The following is a 14,717-nucleotide window of genomic DNA, read 5'->3' on the forward strand; positions in this document are numbered from 1 at the left end:
CCAAAGCTAAAAGCCCAATAAACTAATAACCATGGGACTCAATAAACATCCTTCCCTAGTGATAAAAATTAATCCCTCTGTATTAAAATCATAGAATAAATGCACTTAAAATTTGGAAATAACACTGGAAATCATCTCATCCCACCCTTTGTTCTACTGATAAATAAATAAAAACCCCAGAAAGTGAAGTGACTTGCCATAGGCAATAAATGAACAGAGAGGTAAATCTAGAACCTGTATCTCCTATCATTTCAGTGCTTTTCACTCTCCCATTTGCTCTTCATAGTTAAGATCTCATAGAAGAGAATGATTCTAACAAACAGAAATCAAGGAAAAACTAAAGTTAGAAACAGAGTACAAAAACAGTAAATGTTCAAAGTGCCTGGGTGGCATTGTCAGTTAAGCATCTGCCTTCAGCTCGGGTCATGATCCCAGGGTCCTTGGATCGAGCCCTGCATCGGGTTGCCTGCTCAGCAGGGAGCCTGCTTCTCCTCTCCCTCTGCCTGCCGCTCCCTGCTTGTGTTCTCTCTCTCTCTCTCTGTCAAATAAATAAATAAATAAAATCTTTAAAACAAAACAGTAAATACCCATTCAACTGGCAAACTCAGAGGCTAATAAACCCAAGGTTATAAATCTGATCCAAATACAATGAGAAATATAAAATACATTCCATATCGCAGACAACATTAATATGTTGTTAGCGGATAAACAGCATCTGGACAGAGAGAGAAGCAGACAAACAGCTCTAGCCACTCTATCACCACTCAAACCTGTGTCTTTCTGACACTAAAAAGGTACTATCCTTTGGTTTATAAAGAAGACAAAAAACTCATAGGTAAATCTCATCTAACAGTTCCATATAACCTTAGATGAACAGAAGTAGTAATAAATCTTAATTCAATTGATTTGGCCAGTGAAGAACTGCTATATACTTGTACTTAATTAAAGGCTCTGCTGTGAGAGAACATATATATATAGTTATACTCTTTAATAATGCTGGGATAGAGTATTTACTTGAATTGTGAATCACCTGTGTTCCATCAGGCTTTTTAACAGATAACATAAATTAGTTTTTAAGAGTGTACATACATGGGAAATCTGAGTTAATATAAATTTCAGGGGTGCCTGGGTAGCTCAGTCAGTTAAATATCCAATTCTTGATTTCGGCTCAGGTAATGATCTCAGGGTCATGGGATAAACCCCACATAGGGCCCCATGCTCAGTGGGGAATTTGCTTGGTGTTCTCTAGCCACCTTTCCCTCTTATTCTCTCTCTCTCTCAAATAAATAAATTTTTGAAACATTTTTTTTAAAAGATTTTATTTGCTTATTTGAGAGAGAGCATGAGCAGGGGGAGCAGCAGAAGGAGAAGCAGCAGCAGACTTCCCACTGAGTAGGGAGCCCAATGTGGGACCAGATCCCAGAACCCTGAAATCATGAACTGAGCCAAAGGCAGACACTTAACCAACTGAGCCACCCATGCACCCCTAAATAAATAAATCTTAAAAAAAAAAAATTCAAACCATGTTTGGTATCACAACATTTATGAAAAGTCTATTATAATCTACTCATATATATATACACTGGCACACTGCCATACAAGGTATTTTTCCCATTTAAAAATAACAACAACAAAATAAAATAAGAAAAAAAACGTCTGCTTTCTGCAATTAATAATTTGCCTCAACTTAGTTGGTCTAAATAGTTAAGTATAGTTATATATAGCAAACTATACATAATGGTAATCAAAGATATATTTTCTAAGTACAGGTTTTCAAAATATTGAAACAGTAAAACAATAATGTTTCTTTAAAAAAAAACTCAAGAACGTACTTAAAGATTTTATACTGCAGTAATGTCATCATTTTGATGACCAATTAAAATAAAATACCCCACTTAAAAAGTATGAATATTTCAGTGATTTGACCATCGATTGTCTCTGATTGTTTATGACTGTAGATAAACAGAAATGGACAACAATCTAAAATTAAAATTAACAACATCACTTTTAACTAATTATGACAGTTATCTTGAACATAAGATGCTTTAGTCCCAGGAATTCTTACACAGTGACTTCATATAAAAGTTATCTATTATTGGGGCATCTGGGTGGCTCAATCAGTTACACGTCTGCCTTCAGCTCAGGTCATGATCCCAGTGTCCTGGGATCAAGCCCTGCATCGGGGCTGGGCTCACTGCTCAGCAGGGAGTCTGCTTCTCCCTCTACCCACCACTCCCCCTGCTTGTATGCTCTCTCTCTTTCTCTCTGTCAAATAAATAAATAAAATCTTTAAAAAAAAAAAAAGTGGTTATTTAAGAACACTTTATTGAGAGACAGATAAAATTGGAATCATGCAGCTCTCACAAAACTAATAAAGGATGCATATCTTTAATATGTCTCTAGCTTCAGGCTGGGAGCAAAAGACTGGGTGAGAGGAGAAAAATAACTGTTAAGTCCCTAACCTGTCCAAAACACTTCTCTCTCAGTCCCCTGCAAGCTTAATTGACAAATAATTTCTTGTTCTAGGAGCTACTAATCAAATCTGTTCACATTGCCTTATCAATCAACTCTAAAAGCTAACTGTACTTTAATTTTTAAATGAAAATTAAAAATATTAAATATCAAATATAAAAAATACTTAATAAAAAAATCAACGTTTATTTCCAAATAAAACATTTTATCTTACCAAAATGAACCACACCAAAAACCAGAAATGTGGCAGAAACTATCACTTTAGGATCAGATTGCATCTGGCTTTAAGATAATCTTAAAAGGACAATACACTGTAAGATTATAAGAAAAACACGATTCATAAATGCTGACATCACAGAGGCACAAAATCACATTTTATACTCCTTTGCTACTGAATTACTAGGAACAATCCAAGAAGCTTTGAAAGAGGTAAGCAGAGCCTCGATCGAGGTGGTTGTGTTCTCTCTGCTGTGAGCTTTCTCGCTACCTGAATTCAACTGGGTGAACCAGGAGTGGCCAAGTCAGGTCAAGATCCAAATCCAAACAAAGAAAAGATGACCGAGGGTCTAACCAGCATGTGGGTGCACAACCACCCAGGGAGAGCGACCGAAACAAGAGGAGGCACCACCTGAGAGTCAGGATGTTCTACTCATCAATGGAAGGCAACTGAAAGAGCATCTGTGGCTCAAGGACCAGGCCAGAAGCGGATCTCTAGGACCTGCCTCAGGCAAAGGCTGGGGGTGTAACTGAAGATGACCCTGACGTCAAGGGGAGAAATCTGCCCTTTTCAGAGCCCATTAAAATGCCAGAAGCAGGTGAAGGACAGCCCCAGATTTAAACAAGACAAGCTGAAACGTGCTAACTACTCTTATGTGGGGGTACTTCACTGTGGAAATTCTCTCAATAAACCTTCTCCAAAAGGGGGAAAAAAAAAAAAAGCAGCAGCAGCAGCTTCAAAAGAATCAAAGACTGAAAAGCCAACTAGGTAACAAGTCTAGTATGTCAACTATGTTATTTTGTGGGATGTACATACCGTCAATACTACGGAAATCCAGTAAGTATGTTCTACTGTCCACTTGGTATAACTGTAGGCTCATTTTGGAATATGTACTTGTCACAGGATTCTTCCTTCGAACACGCAAATAATAGGGGTTTACAACCTAGTGTATGGTATGGACAAAAACAAAATCAAAAGCAGTTCTTCTAGAAAACACTTTATAGACTACAGGTTTGACAAATGTGCTTATAATCAGATTGCCCTTTCTTTCTTACCTTCCATTCATAATCCAGCTGTTTAATTGCCCTACAAACTTCTGCCATGATATCATTCGGTCGACTTTGACTCCTAATTCCCAAATGCCATTTTGCTTTCCTTACACCTTGATGTTTGGATTTCTGTGGATTTAATTCATCGAGGGTATGGCGTGCCCTTGGTGTTTCAGCAACCAAGAATGGTACTCTTTCAGGATGGGGCCGAGTCAAATGGTGATCATCAAGAAAAGAATCAGGTGGGCTTGTTGCCAAGTAAAAATCTTTGGCCTCATTCATTATTCTCCTGTTATCTATTATGAGGTGGTAGGCAACTGCCAAAGGGTCCTGGTGATTTCTGTTATAAAGGCAGCTGAGAACCTCCTCTTCTGAACACTCAAATTTTTCACATACTTCTTTTAAGGCTTCATCATCAATCATGGTTGAACTATATGATGGATCCTCCGGAAAAAGATATTTTGGAAGGTCTTGTTTAAACCATTCATGTTCCCTGAGAGAAAATGGCAGGGTCAGGAGGAGAATTTTGAGTAGAGATGAGACTGCAAGTAACAGTTTGGGGAGTTTAGGATATGAATTCATTTATATTTGTATTCATATTATATTTTCATTTTTTCAAACAGACTTTCCTCTTCTGGCTCACATTTCATTGTGTACACTGGAGGAAATGCTTCAACCTCCTTTTGGTTTTAAGGAGAAAGCAGTGCCGTACCAACAGGAAAAGAAATGTCTCCACTTTTATTTAAAGTTTTGGTACAAATGACTGACAAATAAATGACAAAGACCAGCTAATTTCCAGCTCAGAAAAATAACATATTCTGTGGCTTCATTATAATTCTCTTTTGATATAATGTCAGGTGAAAAAACCATAACAACAAAAACAGGTATCATTCACTGAATGCTTACCATGTGGCTGGTTTCAGGCTAAGTACTTACTGTACATTATCTCACTTCACAAAACAGTTCTATGACGATAAAAATATCTCTGCATTTTTAATGAAGGAACTGAGAGTTTCCTAACTTCATATATAAAAGGATATGTTTCACCTGAATTATGTCCCAAACTGCTAAAACTAGAAACATCAAGAAAGCAAAACACCCAAAAGAATAAGGACTATCTTCTGGGTGACAGAATTAGAGATCATTTTAGTTCTCTATTTTTTGGGTGTCTTCTAAGTCTTTTTCAGTTGTCACACATTACATTCAAATTGGAAAAAATATGTAAAACACAAGAAAAAGGATCTCTCACTTAGATATTTTAAATTTTAGAGAATGATTTGTCCTTTTCCACTGGTGGTGGAACATGCCCTTCCATATTAAACTTATAAACCAGTAATTTCACATGTGATTCAGTATGTACTAGCCCAAAATTACACCTTAAATTAAAATTCTTTATAACTTGAAATGAACAAAAGAAGAAAAGAGTAATTCAAAAGATCAGAACTCAAACAGCGAAACAGAAATTTACTACTACTGAAAAGTATTAATCCTAATGAGAATACATGAAAGTCAAATATGAGGCATACTACAGAAAATCTTGAAGAGTCACTACAAATGTAAATCTCACCAGGGTCCTTTTTACTTCACACTAGTGGTTTTTTCAAATTTAAAAACAAATACAATATTCATTGTTACAATTTCAAAAGAAAGATGCTAAGTGAAAAAGCAAAAGCCCTCCTTACTACTAATCTTCTTTCCCTAAGGTGCCTGTTCAGTGTGTATTTTTAAATTCCAAAATAAAATAAATGTGCCTATATGCTGTATTTTTTAATATAAAAATGGCATTATGTTGTACATACTGTCCTGCAACTTTTTCTTTCACTTAACTTGTATCATTGAAACTATTAGATCTGATAATCTCCAAGCTGCATTATTACCTGATATCTTTGATTGTGGCCCTCTTCATGGGATCCACCTGTAGCATATGTTTCAAAAGGCTAATCACAGACGGATTTAAATACTGAGGGGTATAAAAGATCCCATCACATATCTTCTTAAAAAGAGTTGGCACATGATCATCATCAAATGGAAGGGTTCCACATAATAAAGCATAGAGAATAACCCCACTGCTCCATATATCTACCTCTGGACCTGCATACAATCTGTAACAGGACACATTAATTGGATTATGTAATCATTAGAAACTTGAGAGTCAATCAATCAAAAATTTTAAATATGGATACTTTATAAAGCATTATTAGAATGTGGTTTCTATGATCATCGCTACACACTACACATAAAAATTCTATACTAATTCTATCAGTATCATCTTTGAAAACAAAAGTCAAGAATTTTTTAAAGTTTAGACTATAGCTAAAATTCCGTTCTTACTACCTTTCTGTGGTCCTTATAACATCAGTTAAGAATGTTCTTTAGTGACAACTCTAAACCCACTTCTCCCAATAGCCCAAGACCTCCTACCGAGGCAAAAAGGACCTGAGGCTGTGGAAGAAAGCCCACCAGACTGGTTCACAGAAGATTCTAAACTGATATTTGCAATACAATGAAGCCAACTGACTTAACTATGGAAGGCTGTTAGCTCTGTCTGGTTTTGGGGAAAGGAGGTCTATAAACTGATGAAATAAATTGTTGAACTGATCCACAAATACTGCTTTGAGTAAAAGTTCCCACTCATCCAGACCTCACAGGAAGACCTATCCAAACTGAAAAAGGAGACTTCATTAATGACCCACGTATATATGCATATTTATAATACATTTCTTCTATTTAATTAACACTACCACAAGGTCTTGAACTGTTTTCTTCCAAAACAATTTACATGACACAAATGAAGTAATTTAAAAGCGTTTTTTGAACATTAAGCTGATATAAAAAGATAATGATGAACCTTGATAAATTTAAAATTAAATACTTCTGCCTTATTCATAGCCATGCCTTTACCCAAATATAATTTCTCTGAGCAGACTAGGCAAGCAAGCTTATGAAAACAGACAGAAAATACCATAGTATATCTGCATTGTGAATTAGAATGTGAATCAAAGAGGATTTGAGTATAAAGTTATTAAAAGTTAATTACAAAAATTAGTAAACCTAACTCTTCAATTTTTGTAGGAGAGTGAAGAACAATTACTTTTTTTTTTTTTTTTTAAGATTCCATCCATTTATTTGACAGAGAGAAAGATCACAAGTAGGCAGGGAGGCAGGCAGAGAGGGGCGGAGGGGCAGGGAGCAGGCTCCCTGCTGAGCAGAGAGCCTGCCGTGGGGCTGGATCCTAGGACCCTGACATCATGACCTAAGTCCTAGGCAGAGGCTTAACCCACTGAGCCACCCAGGTGCCCCAAGAAAAATTACTCTTCAAAAAATTCAATTTTCCTGCCATCTAAGCTATGTACTGTACAAAGATCCTCATGCTCTCTCTCAATGCTGATGGCCAATAATTAAGAGGTTAGAATTCTTACAATACTGTAGTCTCTAGAAGATTTAAAAATGAAAATTTCAAAATAAAGAAGTCTGAAGATTTTAGCATACTTCAGTCCAATTCCCCAGGACACCTTACCATAAACATAAAGCTACTACAAAATGCCTTTCTATCAGGGCCACCTGGGTGACTCAGTCAAATTAAGCATCCGACTCTTATTTTGCTTCAGCTCATAATCTCAGGGCTCTGGGAACGGGGCTGCGCTCAGTGGGGAGTCTGCTTAAGGATTTCTCTCCCTCTCCCCCTACCCCACCCTCAACTCATGCATGTGTGTGCACTGGCTCACACACTCTGGATTGTGCACGCTCTCTGTAAAATAAGTAAATATATCTTTAAAAAAATGCCTTCTATCTGAAAAATTAAAGGTATACATTACAGGTTTAACTCTTCACCTAAGTAAACCATTTCTAACTAGTAGGTTATTTCTATATTCAAATTTTTAATGTGTGACCTCTAAAAGTTGCTGGTGTTAGGATCTGTGAGCTACTGTGGCTCAGTCAGTTGGGCCTCTGCCTCTTGATTTTGGCTCAGGGCTCGATCTCAGGTCTTGATTCTTGAGATTGAGCCCCCCCTGCACCATCAGACGCCATGCTCTGCAGGGAGTTTGCTTAGGATTCTCTCTCACCCTCTCCCCTCTCCAATCTCACATGCACACAAGCACATGCTCTCTCTCTAAAATAAATAAATCTTTTTTTTTTTTTAAAGATTTTATTTATTTGTCAGAGAGAGCGAGAGCAAGCAGACAGACAGAGTGGCAGGCAGAGTCAGAGGGAGAAGCAGGCTCCCCGCGGAGCAAGGAGCCCGATGTGGGACTCGATCCCAGAACCCCGGGATAATGACCTGAGCTGAAACTGAGCCACCCAGGCATCCCTAAAATACATAAATCTTTAAAGAAAAAGAAACCTGCTAGTTTTAAACCGTCAATTTCTTCTACTGGGGGAAAAAGTGAGACATATTCTCATCTAACTACTTTATATACAGTATTGACTTCCAAACCAATATTCTCTTCTATAAATGGAATCCTTAATTCTTACTCACTTATGTTTTAGTCTTAAAACATAACACTTTCTGGATAAGGAAAGAATAAGCCTTACATGTCTTTCCTTTCACTAGAATTTACTATAGATAGATAAATCTAAGAGAAAAAGACAATTATAAATGTACTGGGGTGGAAGAAACGGTGTCAAATACTACCTTCCTGAAATTACTTCTGGGGCAGCATAATTGGGTGAGCCACAACTTGTTCTTAAAAATTCACCATCTGACATCATGTTTGAAAGACCTGAAAATGCACAAAATCAACTATTCAAGACTTTCCAAGGACAAAAATAAAAATAAAACTCCATTAAACAATAAAATTTAATTTGCATTAAAGTGATAAATCATCATTTTGTCCTTTGTTTCAACAAATTCTGTCTTTACTATTCCCAAATATTTTGCCATTATGTCCTAAAATTTGTAATCTATTTCACTATTTAAAGTTAGTGCATTATTGGAATTTAATGAGCATATATTAAGCTACTGATTATTCTGCTTACTAGAATAAACTTGGCATATTTAAATTTATTAATATAGAAACTACTAGGAAAAAATGTACAACAGATGAGTAGAAGAATTAAAGTTCAAAGTTTCTATTAACCCCTGTTCTGATTCTTTAAAAAAGAAATAAAAAAACATTAACTTTGAATATCAAAGCTTCCGCACAGTTTTACTCCAAGAAGAAACCTCTGCCTCCTCAAAAATGCACTAAATAAAAATAATCATGACCGGAGCACATGGCTGGCTCAGTTGCCAGCATGCAGCTCTTACACTCAGGACTGTGAGTAAAAGCCCCAGGTTAGGTATAGAGATTATTTAAAAATAAAATCTTAAAAAAAAAAAAGAACAAAACAAATAATCATCATCATGACAACTGAGGAATAAGGAAGTCAAATAAGTCAGTCAGTTACAATAGCAGCAGCAAATCAGTAGCTCAGAGCTGACACTGCTCAATGAATCTCTAAACATTATAATACATATATCCAAAACTGAGGAAAGTAGTTATAACAATCTCCTCTGATTTGAACTGAAGCTAAGCAAAAGAGAGTTGCAGAGATTCATTTTCTTAGATTTAATAATGTCAGTGGCAACTTACATAGAAAATAAAGGAAAAATAAATTCATTGTTGACAATCAAAATAATATTCCTCCAAGCTGAAATGATGCTTTCCTATCATTTAAAATATTTTACTTTTTTAAAAAATTTTGTTCATATAATTTACCCCTGGCTTTCAGAGTCTGAGTAGCTCCATTCCAATCTCTTTCCTCTTGCTCTATACTTGATCAAAGGAATACACTGGAAATAAGGTTGCTAACTTCTTCACAGATAGTCGCAAATCAAATGATGCTTCTAAGGCTGCCTACTTAAATTATTTACCCATTGTCATAAGACTCAATTTTTAAAACATAAAGCTAAGAAGAGAATTCCTTATGTCTTCTTTTTGTATGTTCATAGACAAAATGATGAGGATACACTATTTTGGGGTACTCAATCCATTGTGCAGAAGTAAAAATTATCTGAAGAATGCTATAGATGTTTGTTAAACATAATGGATATGGGAAACTATAAAAATCTCCTTACCAAAATCAGCTATCTTTGCATTCATGTGTGCATCAAGCAGGACATTTTCAGGCTTCAAATCTCTATGGACCACCATATGCCTGTGACAGTAATCCACACCAGAAAGGATCTGTTGAAACAGGCGCCGACTTTCTTTCTCATCCAGCTAAGAAAAGTAGAGAGGCATTTTAAAGATATGTTTTTCAGAAGAAATTCTTCTACCTACAATTCTCCAACCTATAAGACTGTCAAAATGCACGAAACCTCCTCCCGAGATACTTTTGAAATGGGGACAAGATGGATATATACAGCACAAAATGCTAAGAGGACCCTGGAATCCAAATCAGTAACTTGACTTTCTATTACCATTCTTCCAAATACATTTTAATAGCTTGCTTTCCTCTGTATGTCATGCGTTATGTCAAATAGTTTCAATTTCTACCTGAAACTAAACCTATTTTCTCTCCTATAAATTGGATATGTTTAATCCTTCATTCCTTTAACAAATATTTATTGAACATCTTCAATGTGCCATGCACTGTTTCAGGCACTCAAGATACAGCAGTGAATAAAACAAAGACCCTCATCTAGTTGATGAAAATAGACAATAAAGAAATAAATATAACATCAAGGAGTGTTTTAAAGAAAAAGCAGAATAAGGGCACAAAGAATTATGCTGGTATGGATGATAATATTTTAGACTATATGAGGAAGTAACATTAAAGATTTTTAATGAATTAGTGAGCAACCAAATTATATGTCCTCAAAAAAAGACATTTAATTTTAACATAAAAAACCTTTTATTAATTTCTTCTATAAGATATAAAAAGCATGTATCTTTAAGTCTGTTTTCTGAAAAAAGTTATGTAGCAACTTAACATTTTTAAAAATATTCTTTAAAAAGTTCTCATACAAAAAAACTTCTCATTCCATTTATCCATATTTTCTTACTTTATGATTCCTTTCCCCAGGAATAATTACCATTACTTGGATGAGCCTGCACCAAGAAGTAACATTTAATAAATAGCCTATTAACTCTCTAGACAAAGGACTCTAATATGCAATTCTCTAACAGAGGCCACAAATTAGCATTCTAAAACCAGACTTCTACACTTCACAAGGCATGGACAATCTAGGAGAAAAGATAAACTTAATTTCTTTTGAAAGCAAAATTAAAACTATTGAAGTAGTATGGATACCCTTCTTCTAGAGAAAATAACAATGTGTTAGCAATCTCATTTATTTCTAGAAGAAATGTAGGTTCGCTTTTTTAATACAACTTTATGTCAAATATACTAAATGAACATAAGAATGTGTTCTAAATGTCAAAGAAAACTGATTAAACAAAATATAACAGGTAAACCAAAGAGGCTACAAAAATTAAAATTATACTATATTGACAATAAATACAATACAGAAGATAAAGGAAGGGAAGTCTACAAAAGAGTATTAGAAAAGTTAAAGCCTATTTCCAGTTAAACATGGCAGATTAAACCTTCTGTCTCCACACTTTGAAACACTTTAACTTAGCAAAAGTGTTTTAACAAAGACAAAAAAAAGTGTCTTAGCAAAGACAAAAAGAGCAAGAGAAATGACAACAGTAATCAAGAGGAGTCAGTGAGCATTAAGGAGGACACTTGATGTCATGAGCCCTGGGTGTTATATGCAACTGATGAATCACTAAATTCTACCCCTGAAACTAATTAATACACTGTATGTTAACTAAATTAAATCTAAAAAAAAAATTTTTTTTAAAGAGGAATCACTAAACTGTAGAATAGATGAACAGTAATACAGACTTCACCAGAGAGAGCTGAACCCTAAGCCCACAGGGGTGGAAACCAATAGTAAACTAGCCTGCACACACAACCCTGGAAAAGCTTAGAAACCTTGGGAATTTGGGAAGGGAGGAAGGAGAGGAGACCTGAAAACAGGACAGTTGGTTAAAAAAGAAGTTTTAAACTCACCCCAACCAGTAAATGAGACCCATGATTCACTCTTTAGGAACCAGCTCTGTTCTCAAAGACACCGAGGCAGGGATGAAGCACCAGAAGGAAAACATGGGGATTAAGTGGAACTCAAATACTAACTACTGAGACTTGCAGGCCTCTTCTCAATTCAGCTTTCAGAATACTGAGGAAAAAGCTAATACCCTCAAGGAAATTGGAAGGTTTCTTCTGGAGCAACTTTCTGATCTAAGGAAAATATCTGAAATCATGGACATTTGGTATACCCTAATAAAATGGACAGATCCCTACCTGTTCAACCAATGGGAAGGCCCACCAATCAGTAAGTTCCACCTAACATGAGCTTGGCATTTAGCACCTCACTCAAATATAAGTGGACAACCAAGAATCACCAGACATCTGAGGAAGGGCCATGTACAAAACACCAAGGCCAGTAAAATGGAGCACAGAAGGTACAGTAACAATGCAGAAAATAGATGAAGACTTAATCACACACAACAACTGTTGACTCTTAACTATAGAGAACAAACTTATGGTTACCAGAGGGGAGAGATGAGTGGGAGTAAGGGGGGGGACAGGTGAAATGGTGATGGGGATTAAGAGCACACTTATCATGATGAGCACTGAATAATGTACAGAATTGGTGAATCACTGTATGTATATCTGAAACTAATATAACAGTGTATGTTACTTATACTGGAGTTAAAATTAAAAACTTAAAACAAAAACCTAATTGTCATCCTCAGATAAGATTATTGTATCTATGGAGAACTAGCTATTTAAAACAAAGTCAGAAAACAAGAAAGATCTTTGAAATAGAAAATATGACAGCTGAACTGTTAGTATACAACAAGTAAAAATTGAAGAAAATTCCCATGATGTAATTAAAGCAAAATGATCAAGAAATGACAAATGGAAAAGATAAGAAAACAAGATACCAATTCAACTTGTGCCTGTTTCCATTTTTCCAGGCATAACATGGTGGGGGGGGGGGGCGGGTGTTAGTGAACAAAGAAGTGGAATACCTGAAAACTGAAATGAACCATGTCAAAAAATGGTAAAATCAAAATTAACTTGATTATTTAATGAGCTTGGTTTTGATAAAAGTAAACAGATATGCTATATAGAACAAATGAATGATATAAAGAATTTTAGCTTGAGAGGGGAAAAAAATGGCTTCTTATTGCTAGATATAGGTCTCCTAGAAAGAGGTTTTAGCATACCACATAACCTGGGATGAGAAAATACATGGGCGGGGGGCGGGGAGACGCTGGTGAAGTGGGTGGTGGCAGTGTTCATTTTTTGGGTCTGTAACTTAAGATACTGCTCCAAATGCCTTTTAAAGTTCCTTCCAACTCTAAATTCTTTAAGTCTAATTCCTACCTCCTTCATGGAGCCTGTTCTTACTATTCCAGGTACATCAGATTTCTGAAACCAAAAAACGAATGCAATTTAAATGTGGCTAGGGTTGACTACCAAGGCCTAGATCTTTAAGAATTAATATATTTTGTAAGGATTAAATATATAATTCAAGATATATGTTACAAGTATTTCTATACCCCAAAGCACGAGTTGGAAGACTATGAGTTCTGGGGTCTCAATCCAATTCTGTCATTAATAAATCAAGTGATCTACAGTTAAAAACATAAACTGTGTATCCTGGCTTCCACATCTGTGTAAGCAGGCTAAGGAAGTAATCTTTAAGGTCTTTCCTAACTCTAAATAGTCTATGACTCTAGACAAATATATGACTAAGGGAACTGATTATTAAGTAGACCTCTTAACAAAATCGCTTTCTGACATCTTGAAGCTAGTAAGGAAGAAGGGGAGTTACAAAATATATACAGGATTAAATCAGAACTGCTTACCCTTCCATTTTTACAGATATAATCAAATAGCTCTCCTCCTGAGACATATTCCATCACCATGAAAATATCAGATGGTGTACTGATGACCTGGTACCTGGTGAGAGAAAACATTATCTACCAATATTAAAACATGTATATTCATCCATTCAGTAAATGTTTACTAAGCGCCTATAATACAGCAGGCACTGTGCTAGAAGCTGGGAAAACTGCAGGAACAAAACAAATTCTCTCCCTTCATGGAGTTCATGTTCCAGGAGCCAGGAAACAGACACTATATGAATAAGCAGTATCTCAGGTGGTGGAACATGCTATGAAGAGAAACAAAGCAAACTAAGGGGAATCGCTCATACGGGGGGTTTAAGGGAGGACTCTCTGATAAAGTAACATTTGACCAGAACCTGACAGAAGGAAGCAAACCACACCATGATCTGGAAGAAGGTGTACCAGGCAAAGAGAACAGCAAGTGAAAAGGTCCTGAGGGAGAAACCTGCCTGGCATGTTTGAGGAATGGAAAGAAGGCTAGAGCAGAGTGAGCTGGCAGAGACAAACAGGATATAGAGTCAAAGAGGTAATTGGAGACCAGAGGAAAGAGAACCTTACAAGCCAGAATGAAGCTTTGGCTTCTACTCTAAGGGAAATGCAAAGCTATTGAAGTTTTTAAGCAAACTAGTCATGTGGTCTGATCTATTAAAAGGGTAACTTTACTTTATGGCAGCAACGTGAAGAATTGACTGTGGATAGTATAGGGGAAGCAAGAGGCTACTGCAGGAGTCCATGAGAGAGATGATGGTGGCTCAGACGAGGTTGATGACAATGAAGGAACTGAGAAACATTCAGATCCTAGATCTATTTTGAAGAAAGAGATGGAATGGATGGTAGGAAGTGAGAGAAACAACAAATTTAGGGATGGGTCCTATGTTTCTGCCCTGAGGAACTGGATAGTAACTCAGAGGGTGAAAACTGTGTGTAAGAGCAGGTTTGGGGGAGGGTAACAGAAAGTTCAATTCTGGCATCCAAATGGAGATGCGGAGTTGGCAGTGGGTGTATGAAACTGGGTTCAGGGAAGAGGTATAAAAGCAGGAAAGGTGTACTAAGGGGTCATCAGCA

At 36.2% G+C, this 14,717-nt stretch overlaps 1 protein-coding gene across 4 annotated transcripts in view; it reads right to left on the reverse strand.

Moving 5' to 3' along the window:
• Positions 1-14,717, reverse strand: part of PRKAA1 (protein kinase AMP-activated catalytic subunit alpha 1) — a 33,138-nt gene that overhangs the window by 3,152 nt on the left and 15,269 nt on the right. For 2 of the 4 annotated variants that reach the window (XM_045079504.1, XM_045079506.1), the window contains 7 exons: positions 13,611-13,704; positions 13,126-13,170; positions 9,797-9,941; positions 8,372-8,459; positions 5,616-5,840; positions 3,745-4,231; positions 3,506-3,632 (listed from right to left, as the gene is read on the reverse strand). In XM_045079504.1, the coding sequence (XP_044935439.1) occupies positions 3,506-3,632; positions 3,745-4,231; positions 5,616-5,840; positions 8,372-8,459; positions 9,797-9,941; positions 13,126-13,170; positions 13,611-13,704 (1,211 nt within the window). The remainder of the gene's footprint in view (positions 1-3,505; positions 3,633-3,744; positions 4,232-5,615; positions 5,841-8,371; positions 8,460-9,796; positions 9,942-13,125; positions 13,171-13,610; positions 13,705-14,717) is intronic. The other 2 variants (XM_045079505.1, XM_045079507.1) reach the window with 2 other exon arrangements.

The sequence above is a fragment of the Mustela putorius genome, unplaced genomic scaffold (genome assembly GCF_011764305.1).
Source record: "Mustela putorius furo isolate JIRA1106 unplaced genomic scaffold, ASM1176430v1.1 tig00000407_pilon_pilon_pilon, whole genome shotgun sequence".
Lineage (NCBI taxonomy): Eukaryota > Metazoa > Chordata > Mammalia > Carnivora > Mustelidae > Mustela > Mustela putorius.